The sequence below is a fragment of the Triplophysa rosa genome, linkage group LG4 (assembly GCF_024868665.1).
Source record: "Triplophysa rosa linkage group LG4, Trosa_1v2, whole genome shotgun sequence".
Classification (NCBI taxonomy): domain Eukaryota; kingdom Metazoa; phylum Chordata; class Actinopteri; order Cypriniformes; family Nemacheilidae; genus Triplophysa; species Triplophysa rosa.
Genome location: NC_079893.1, coordinates 28,445,670 through 28,456,968, shown reverse-complemented (window position 1 = coordinate 28,456,968; position 11,299 = coordinate 28,445,670). Strand labels below are relative to the sequence as shown.

The window sequence follows — 11,299 nt, the reverse complement described above, 5'->3', positions numbered from 1 at the left end:
CTATATAGGCTAAAATATATTGCAAAACACACACACCTTTTGTTTTTGTAAACTTCTTTGTTTAACTTCTTTTGTTTTCATACTGAACTAATGACATTTTCTATTCTCAGATTTTAATATACCATTGTCTGACTACCATAAACAGTTTTTTTTGTGATGATTTTTACTTGATCTATTTTTACTACTAACAATTTTACTAAAGCAATAACTACAATTTCTACAGTCAACCCCTACTCCTGAAAGAACATTTTCTGAATTTGCCAGAACAAAAACATATTTTTTATCATTTTCCCTAGACTAAGATTATTCCGTAAATTCTACATCAACCATAATCACACTCACATCCAGATATTACTAGCATAATTTAAGTAGGCTACTTGAATATTATAATTGAATAATATTTAATATTAATGGACAAGGCTGGACAAAAAGGCTAGAAAATGGTGTATCATGATATCAAAGCAGTAAAAGATAATTGGTCTGCGCGTTCATGTATAAACATTACGTTTTACATGTATTCATTTACCAGACTTTTATCCAAAACGACTTTTATAACTATAGTCATGCGTATGGTTTAATTAAATTCCAAAGTGTTGTTGATGAAAACATAAATGTTCGTTCATGTTTGGCTCTTACACATTTTCTGGTCTCCGCATGTTTTTGTTCAGTCATTTTCTATACTGCTGCTGAGTCAAACGCATTCTGAGATTATTCAGTAGTCGTGACCGCGCACAAGAGGGGGAGGACCGGAATATAACCGATCAAAAATCGGTACCGTTATCACACAAGTGTGAATCATCGCTGTCACGAAGCCCACTTCAGCCGTGACAATTGAGAAGGCGCTGACTCATGAAGAGCTCCCTGAAAGCCCGAACAAATGACGCGCCGCCAGCTGGCACTAAAGTGACACCTGCCGGTTCAAATGTGTCATTACATGTTGCCACAAGTTGCACGCTGAGGTTTGTTTTGGTATCTTCTGGCATAGATTTGTTGTTTTATACTGACGTAATCGCCTTCTTCATCACACTAATCACACTTGCAGAAACCTTTTTTCATTTTTAAATAAGCATCATTTAGTACTATTCTTAATAAATTTAACCCAAATGAAGGTGATCTCAGGTTTTACTATTGTGTGGACATATTGGGGTTTCATGATTTATGGGAATTTCCTTACCAATAATGACTTATAATGTACATAATGTATAATTTGTCCCTTTTCCGTCACCCTACCCCAAAACACAAACCTCCTTTACGCAAAGAAAATATATTTACCTATGAATGAACTATTAAATATATTAAATAATTTAAAATATATTAAAATATGTTGCGTAATAAATAAGGAATAGCTGCTTAAGCACTTAATTAAAATATATGGAAACATGTTGTTTAATATGTTGCCTTTTATTTTCCAGTATATTCCAATATTTTTGCTTCTTAAGGGCTTAAAGAGTTTTATATAAAAAAACATTGGGTCCCCACAATGTAGGGTTAACCAAAAATACCCCACACACACAGAAAGAGAGCAAGCACAAGACACGACACCAGATACAACATGATGGAAACTAAAAGAAGGTCAAAACACACGGCTTCTCGGTAACCGGCCGATGTAATGACACTCTGTTTAACACATTTTATCTACGGTGTCCAACAACGTTTGAAGAAAACCAACTGCTATTGTATAAGGGCTCGAGTCAAAAGTTCAATTGCGCAAATGCATTTTTTCCTAGCAGTGGTTTTGTTTGTTGGTTTAAAAAAATAAATCTTGAAATAATCATTTTTGCGAATTCAATGCACTTGTGCATCGCTCCTATGGTGAACACAATAAAATGGTGTACATTAGGGTAAATGTAGATCTCAATTGTGGTGTGCCATTGACGAACAGCCCGAAGACTGGTGACCTTTTCATGCTTCGTGTTCCTCGGTGACCCCTGCAGTGTAACAAGAGCTCAGAAGCTGAGACAGTCCAGCATTACCTGATCCACACGACAAAACGCTGCCGCACACCTGCTCAGGTGTCGGTTTGTGCTGGAGAGCAGGTGTGGCAGGAGAACAGAAACAAGATCACTCAGAAGAACAGTTCACTTGCTCTCCATAGCCAAGCATCAACCGTGGGAAGATACTGGATTCATAAACGTCAAAGCGTTTGGTCTAATTTATCCGGGATGGAGAGAAGATGAGAGCAGAGTTATGGCTTCTTCTCAGACAGCAGGAGAGACAGAGCCGACAGCTTCACATGGAGGTGAAACGGTAAGGAAGCACGAAACCATATGTCATGTCGGAGTGTTTGTACGGATGAGTTTGCAGTGCTCTTAAATTCCATCAGACAATACTTTGACAAGGTTGATCTGGTTTTACGTCACTCTATCCGTCACATAGGAACCGGCGGTGGACAGAGCTGAGTCCGGTGTCCTTGAGGTGGTCTCTGTTACAGAGGAGGACCTTCCTGTCGTCGAGACCCCCACCACGTTCAACGTGAGTTCTTTCAGCAGCCAACACAGCCGTTCCATTCCCTTCTATGACCCGGAGACGCGGGACCCCCACGTGCCCGTCGAGTTGCCCGCCGAGACGTCCGCCCCACTGCCTGTGTATAAAACATATAACGTCCAGATCCCACCAAGCCCAGGTGTGCCCATCATCAAGGTCCAACCCTTCCTTGCTGGTAAGATGACTTCTCTGCTGTCACTCATTTAACAATCAATTCAATACGTGGTTAACAATTGTCTTAATAAACCAGTTTGACAAACGTACCATCTGACAAGTGCAGCACTTGTGATTACACTTAACACATAGGGTTGTACCAATATATCACCGGTCGATATATCGCGATACAAAAATGGGTTGAGCTCCCAACGTATGACCTGCGTGTCCAATTTTAGGCCTGCCACGGTATCCTGTTTTCACATCGCGGTTATCGTGGGTGGAGGGTTTTACGGTAACAGTATTATCGTGATGCTTTTTATGGAGTGAAATTCATTTTTGGTTTTGTTTATTTCGTGTTATTTCGTATTGTATTAACACAATATTGTTACCGTGGTATCACGGTTATTGTCAATACCGGTATTTGTGACACCTATCAGCATACATGTTTGAATGTTCTTTTACAGTTTAGTTTTTAAAATTCCTTTCTTATAGTGATTCTTCACCCAAAAATAAAAATTCTGTCATCATTTACTCACCTTTAAGTTGTTCCAAATGTGTATACCTTTCTTTGTTCTGATGGACACGGAGAAAGATATTTGGAAGAATGCTTGTAACCAAACAGACCTCAACACCCATTGACTCCCATAGTAGAAAAAGTTACTTTATCGCTTTTCTTCTGTTGAACACAAAAGACGACATTTTGAAGAATATGCAAGCAGTTCTGGGGCACTTTTTCCTACTATGGTAGTCAATGGGGGTTGAGATCTGTTTAGTTATAAGCATTCTTCCAAATATCTTTCTCCGTGTTCATCAGAATTTATACACATTTAGAACAACTTAAAGGTGAGTAAATGATGACAGTCTTGTTCATTTTTTTAAGTTTTCAATGACAGCCTATATTCAATTTTCAATTAAACCTTAAAGAAACGGTTTCAGAGGCAACAACATAAACAAACATTATGTGGCCAAAACTTAACTTCCGGTAGACCTCTGTAAAGAATGAATAACTGTTGAGTAGTTTTAATTCAATTCAATACAATTAATAATACAATAAAATAGTCATATAAATAAATATTAATATCAATTAAACATTAAATAAATTGTTACATTATAACCAAACAAGTTAACTTCGGGCCAGAGTCTATATAGGAAATTCTTTAAAAAAGTTGTTATTTTTTAATGTTTTTAACGTTGTTTCGAGAATATTTAATCTTAGAATTTCAAATTAATTTTTTCAAATTGAGTTCATATTTAGATACTGTCTTAGTAAGCCAGTATTGTGTATTATATTACACCCCTATATAAACAACTATAAACAAAAAGTACTGTTGTTTTACAGTTTACCAGGGGCATAATAACAATCCCCCCCCAAAAAAAATCATACAAACAATTCATATACACTATGACAACAAATGATTATCATACACAAACTGCTTCAAGAATAAAACCCCCAGTTTCATATCGTCGATGTCCTTCCGAAACCTCATATGTCCAAATATTTCTGGAAATGGAAAAAAACACTGTACTTCTTAAACAATTAAACAAGGTGTTGTCAAAGTTGACAAGCACTTTTTGATACTTTTTATTGCTTCGTTATTTGCAAAACCCAGTGACAAATATAAAGGGTGACTGATCATAATATTTTATTGCAAAAAAAACCCCAAGACATATGGAGATACAAGGTTTCGGAAGGACAGCACCGATATGTCAAAACAACATGGTGGTATACTACTTTCTCCAATTGATTTGTCATTAAAGTCAAAGAAACACATTGAAATTGTTGTTTCAGTTGTACAGACAGCGTGCTGTTGTGTACGCGTAATCAGATTGTACGAGTCTCAGCACACCCATAGCCTGTGCTTACACACAGAGCGATGAGGACAACAGCCTGAAGTGTTAACTGTGATCTAATCCCTCTACACCACTGACCTTTCAGCAGTCTCATTTCATTCTCTCTCACTCTCTCTCTCTCTCTCAGGAGGGGAACTGTCAGGCTTTAAATCTCTGTGTTGGCCGTACGTGTCTCGCAGGTTGCTGGCGCTGCTCATTACCTTGGGTTTGTTGATAGTGCTGACTCTGGTTCTAGGAATCGGTTTGGGAGGTCAGTGTGTGTGTGTGTGTGTGTGTGTGCGTGTGTGTGTGCGTGCGTGCGTGTGTGTGTGTGTGTGTGTGAAGCGGTGTTACCGTCCTCCTTAGCTAATGAAACTGTTCTAGAGCAGTGATCACTGTCAATGTTTAATGCCCTCAACCCTGTGGCATGAGCAGGACAGGTTTCCCTGATGTCTGTTTTGATAGTTCAATCCCAAAATTCTGTCATGAATTACTCATCCTCAAGTTGTTCCAAACCTGTATAAATGTCTTTGTTTGATTGTACACAACGAAAGATATTTGTAAAAATGTTGAGATTTCTGGGGCACCATTGACTATTATAGTAGAACATTTTTTTAATATATATTTTTGTTCTGTTAAACACAAAAGAAGATATTTTGAAGAATTTAGGAGGGTGATTCTCACGAAATCTTAGTTTCAAGATGCCAAACATGATGATTTTCTTAAAAACACACGTATCAACAAATTATATTCATTTAAAGCAAATGTATGCATGTTTAAATGCATTCATTTCAAAACTTTTACTTTTTACTGTATAATTTCTTTAAATGTGGAAAACTACCTGTATCGGTAATGAGAAGGGGAAAAGTCGTGTATGGCAAGAGAATATTACATTTTTAACAAGAAAAATATGAAGTAATTTGTTAACTTGTTAGCCATTTAAAGGGTACGAGTAGATGTGTTTCTCCAGATCAAATCAAACTTAAAGTAAATATCTTTCTGTGTGTTTAAACAGTCTTTAAAAACGTTACAGAAGATGAGAATATCAGTCCTGGACACTTATTTTCTTCACCATTCCTTCATTTTTATTATACATGAATATTCTGTCAATAATCTTTTTGCCATTTTTTGTATCTAGTAGAACATCTAATTGTTTTTTTCAGATTATTTTCATTTAACCCTGTTTAAATGACAACATATACTGCACTCGGACAAATCAGGACGCGTTACGGTTATGAGAATTTCAGCAGAAAAAGCAATAAAATACATAAATAATTCATTTCTATGTCAAAATGATGTTCTGTCCAAGGTAGAGAACCTAATTATCTTTATTATGAACATTTATCGTGTTAGCGATTGTATATTTATAATTCAAATCTTTACTGCCATCATGTTTCGGTGGTTTCGTGAGAATCGGTAACAAACAGTTCTGGGGCATTTTTTGACTACCCCAGAAATCTGTTGCTAACATTCTTCTAAATATATGTTTCTTTGAAGACATGTATACAGATTTGGAACTACTTAAGGTTGAGTAATTCATGACAGAATTGTAATGTTTGGGTGGAGTATCCATTTAACAGTGTGTGTGATCTTTTTGCAGTGGGTCTGCGGAAGTGTTCGGGAAAGTTTCGCTGTGCGGTGCGGTGTATCAGCAGAACGGCTGTGTGTGACGGGGTTGATGACTGTGGGGATGGGGAAGATGAGCTCAACTGTGGTGGGTTGAATCTGTCAGATTGTTCAGATCTATATGAAAAAAAATCAACATATTAAACACTGTTTTAGTCTTTTTTTATGTCCTGTTTGATTTCTCCAAAGGAATTTTCTCTTTCTCTGTTAGTGCGTGTAAGTGGCAGGAGCTCTGTGCTGCAGGTGTACAGTAGGGGCTTATGGAGGACTGTTTGTTTTGAGGGCTGGGATTCAAATCTGGGTTCTTCAGCCTGCAGACAACTGGGATACAACAGGTACCGCAACACAGTTAGTATGAGGCGGATAAATTCGGGTTGAACGTGCAGTTTTTATTCATCTTGAGTACCTATAGAGTAGTATTGCATACTTCGTATCTTCGAAGAGTATTTAGTTTGATAACAATTTTAAAAGATAGATACAGCTGTACGATTATTTCTGGAAAAATACGACCTCCTGGGGGGCGTGCGTGGGGAGGAACTTAATCACGAGCACACAATAATCGCATTGATTCACTATAAGTTCATGTTGTTTACAATATGTATCGGCACGTACGCGCCAATTGCCAACAAAACACAGACATATGGCTTAGTATCCAGCATCTTTTAGCGCTGGGACCGCTCCATCTATCAGTTTCAAACGATCTGCAAAGCCAGCATTATATCCACCGTTTATATAACAACAAACAAACACACCTCAACTTCTCTCACTAATGAAAGAGTAACGAGCTGCAGCTGCAGTCCTCTCAGAATTGTCGCTCTCCAGACCAAAGCGAGGATTTCCCTGTTTGAGAAATATGTGTGTTCTGCACAGTGTGGGAGTCTATGAATAATAATGTCTTTGTTCCCACTGGCCTCATTACCTGCATAGTTAATCCAATTAAAACCAGTCTGCCATTAAATGAAAGGAAGAAAAATACTCAAACTGTTTCCTCACAAGTAGGTCGATATGTTGCATTTAACCATCAGCAGCCTTTTTCCTATTAGTTCATTTTAGGGCTGTGTTTGTTTCTGAGGATCGCCATTTGTTTGACATCACTGTTTGCCTTTACCATTTCATATATCTGGAAGATATTTCCCTTTAAAAGGCACAGTCCACCCCACAATGTAACTCCTTTCATCATTTATTTACCCTCATGTCATTTCAAACCTGTATGACATTCTTATGCAGGACACAAAAGAAGATATTTTGAAGAATGTTGGTAACCAAACAAACTTGACACCCATTTTATGGACACAAAACCGCCGAAACATTTCTCAAAATATCTTCTTTTGTGTTACACAGAGGAAAGAGTCACATACAGGTTACCGTTTAACGTGGTGGTTCTCAACAGGGGGCCCCAGCTGACTTCCAGGGGGGCCTCAAGATGACCAATAATTTAAAATGAAGACAAAATGAGCACTGAAATACGTAAAAAAAAAATAAAAACAAGACATGTATTATAACGCGGCCATTTTTATTATGAATAAATGTGTATCCAGTTAATGTCAAGTAGAAATTTTGAGTTTTTGTGAGTGGGGCCTGTGAATATTTATGAGTACAGTGGGGGCCTTGGAGTCAAAAAGGTTGAGAACTGGTTTAACGTGTAGGGCTGACGTTTAATACCTAATGGATCTTTTGTTCTCTCTCTCTCTTAATTTGTAGTTACGTAAGCTCGAAGTCCATTCCCATCACCTCCATTGAAGATATCTTCCAGAAAAACCTAGTGGCTCTTAATATTAGCCATCCAGCCCTTCCAGAAACCTTTAAGATCCACAACTCTTCCTACCTCAGGTAAACTCAAAGACAGAAATATTAATACCTGGTATTGCACCAAATAATATTTTTACTGAGTTGACACAAACCGAGTAACTGACGCCATTACAAGTTTATCTCTGTCTTTACAGAAAAACTCGATGCAGTTCTGGCAAAGTAGCTGTTCTTAAATGTATAGGTGAGCAGTTATGACTAGTTGGGTAATGAAAACTATCGAAACCAAATGTACAAATGTCGTTTTCTTTGTTGTTGTGCAGACTGCGGCACCAGGCCAGCGGTCAGGAGTCGTATTGTAGGGGGCAATGTTTTGAGCCCTGGTCAGGTACCATGGCAGGTCAGCTTATATTACCAAAACCAGCATTTCTGTGGAGGGTCAGTCATTAGTGACCAGTGGATAGTCACCGCTGCTCACTGCGTCTACGGGTGAGTACGACACTTATGTTTTATGATCATGTGATGCTGACTATACTTCAGACTAGATTTTTCAGTTATTGTTGCATATTTAGATTTTGTGTTGCATTGCATTGTGCCACAACGCCATTGGCTGTGTGATTAAACCAGAATAAATTGAGAGAGCATTTCAAAATTATTTTCTGAATTGAATATTTATAGATGTGTATTTAGGTAAAATGATTCATTTTGTTTCATTCTGTGAACTACTAACAAAATTTCGACCAAATTTTGAAAATGAAAAAAGATGCTCTGTATTTTTTCAGACCTCAAATACCGCAAAGAAAACCAGTTCATATTCACTTTTAAGCAATACAACCGTAATATTTGTATTCAAGTATTTATGTGATGACCTCAATTTTATCACAGTTGTCATGCTGTCAGTCTTTCACATTACTGTCGGATGACTTTGTCACTCCTGAGGTTTGATTTTGATGAAATTCAGCAGACACTGGACTGGAATGGCCACACTACATCTAGAAATTAAAAAAAATTCCGTGGCTGTATGTCTTGTCTTCACAAACAATTTTTCTTTGTCTGTAGTTTTGCTCAGCCGGTGTTATGGGCAGTGCATGCTGGGATATCAGATCATCCAATGAGTGGATCAGGAGCCGTCTCTGTGGAGAAAATTATCTACCATGCCAACTACAAGCGAGAAGGACTCGGTTACGATATTGCGTTGATCAAGCTACAGCAGCTTCTGACTTTTAACGGTAAGAGAGCTTTGCATCTTGGCACTAAAACATTTCTGCAAAGAGATTCCTAAATAATAAAAAATCTAGAAAAACAGACATATCTCTAATTTTCTATCCTCAGATCAGCTGGCTCCCATCTGTTTGCCCACTCACGGCGAGACCTTTGAGACGGGACAGATGTGTCTGATATCAGGCTGGGGAGCCACAACGGATGGCGGTAAGTGTGCAGCGTGCTACCGTCAGATGTAAAGGGCTAGTGCACAAAACAATCAATTCCGTCATCATTAACTTACCCTCACGTTGTTCCAAACCGCACGCTACTTTCTTTCATAGGAAGATATTTTGAAGAATGTGTTCTTTTTGGAATGAACGTAAATGGTGACAGTACGTCTCCAACATTACGCGTATCTTTTGTTTCTAACCGATGATGTCATCCCGTTTTGGAATGACATGAGGGTGAAACTATTTAAAAATGTGAACGGCACCTTTAAATCTAAGGTACGTATGTAGTTGACTGTTCTGAATCCGTGTATATGTTATAGGAGAGAGCAGTACCTCCCTTCAGAGCGCACAGGTGCCCTTACTCTCCAGCAGACAGTGCCGCAGGCCGGGTCGCACCTCATGGAACATCTGCGCAGGATTCCTGCAGGGCGGCGCTGGTGGATGTCAGGTGCCACATTTGCTACAGTAGACTCTATTAAAACATGTACACTTGAATGTATGTGTACCTTGGTTTACACTCGGCTTGAATGGGTTTGAAGGGGGACAGCGGAGGGCCGCTGGCTTGCCGCGGGTCAGTGTGGACGCTGGTGGGGGCAGCCAGCTTGGCTCAGAACTGTGGACAGAAAAACAAACCGGGCGTTTACACAAGCATAACTCAAAGTCTCACGTGGATACATCAACAAATGGAGGTAAAAGCAGATGTCACAGTTTTTATTTGCTATTTTGTCTTTAAGAGCATTTGCATAAATCTAAACAAAGGAATTCAGTGAGGTTAAAACACAAAATAATGTAAATGACCCAATCTTGATGGAAGTGAGACAACAAGACTGTACGTTTTAAATGTTTATATATTCTATGCAATGTTTTGGAGCACACGTGCATGCTTTGTTCCAGACTTTTCCGGCCCAAAGCTTGCACGCAATCACAGGACCGTGGCCACTGAAAAACAGCACACGCTGTGCTTATGAATTAATGAACACATTCACATCAGTCGCCAGAGATCTGGGAGCGGCTTTCCATCGGATTTCAGCTAAAATGTTGTTGTTTTTCTGACCGATAACGTGTTTATCCATGTATTCCATTCTGAAGGGCGCACCCCTATGCCATAATGCCTTTGAAGGGTTTACCCTCCATAATGAGAGCTTCGAAAAGACGGTGAACTGTAGGAATCATGGCAGCTTTTTGAGGGTTTTTGGAACTGTGGAGACCTCTGGTGGTGGTTATGGTGTACTGCATCGCACCTTTTCCCTCAGTTTTGCATTGTAGGCGATTAGACCTTGGCAAACCAGAACATGCAAAGTGATTGACAGCTAGTGATCTGATGTCACTGGTCTCCCATGCAATTTTACTTTCTTCTTTGTTTTGGTTTTATTAGAAAGAAGAGGATCGATGAGGTTCAAGAACATCTGGCACGACTCGGCACCCAAACGTGGCCTTAACATTATGTCAAATAACGTCAATGGCCAGAGAGAGTGGCAAATTAGAGTCAAGAACTGAAATGCATAATCATGTATTTTATAATGTAAGCTTGTTATTTAGGTGGAAACCACCTTTGAGTTTCATACTGAATGAGAAAATGTTCTACAGAATGTTATAATTATGATGTTATGATTTTAACACTTTAATATTTATTGCACATGAATCATTTTGAAATGTTATTTTATTACACACCCATCACTAGTTCTGTGTAAGTTTTGTATTTAAGGCCAAGCATTATACACACAACGATTAGATAAAGTGATTAACATGATTCTTGTTATACTTCATTGACATTCTTTGATTTGTATTCAATTCAAAGAAAGTAAATTATTAACTGACGTTACAAAGTATCACAAAAGAGTAATGCGATGTGAAAGATAATCCTAATAAACTTGGCCAAAAAACGTTTGTTTACGTATTTTATCATCTACATTACAATTTCCATCTTTAAGATGACTTTACTGAATCAATGAAGGTTAAACTAAAACTAACCTCTGATGTCATGAAACTGAGCCGCATTTCAATAAAAGCAAAACACAACACAT

General features: G+C 38.3%; 1 protein-coding gene across 1 annotated transcript; it reads left to right on the top strand.

Moving 5' to 3' along the window:
- Positions 1 to 129: 129 nt before the first annotated feature.
- On the top strand, positions 130 to 11,258 carry LOC130552599 (transmembrane protease serine 3). The gene is made up of 13 exons (XM_057330970.1): positions 130 to 2,247; positions 2,377 to 2,659; positions 4,619 to 4,741; positions 6,071 to 6,184; positions 6,308 to 6,431; positions 7,798 to 7,926; positions 8,040 to 8,086; positions 8,166 to 8,331; positions 8,902 to 9,071; positions 9,175 to 9,270; positions 9,596 to 9,723; positions 9,815 to 9,964; positions 10,651 to 11,258. Exons 1-13 carry the CDS (start codon positions 2,188 to 2,190, stop codon positions 10,666 to 10,668), a joined length of 1,608 nt encoding a protein of 535 aa, XP_057186953.1. The 5' UTR covers positions 130 to 2,187; the 3' UTR covers positions 10,669 to 11,258.
- Positions 11,259 to 11,299: the final 41 nt, after the last annotated feature.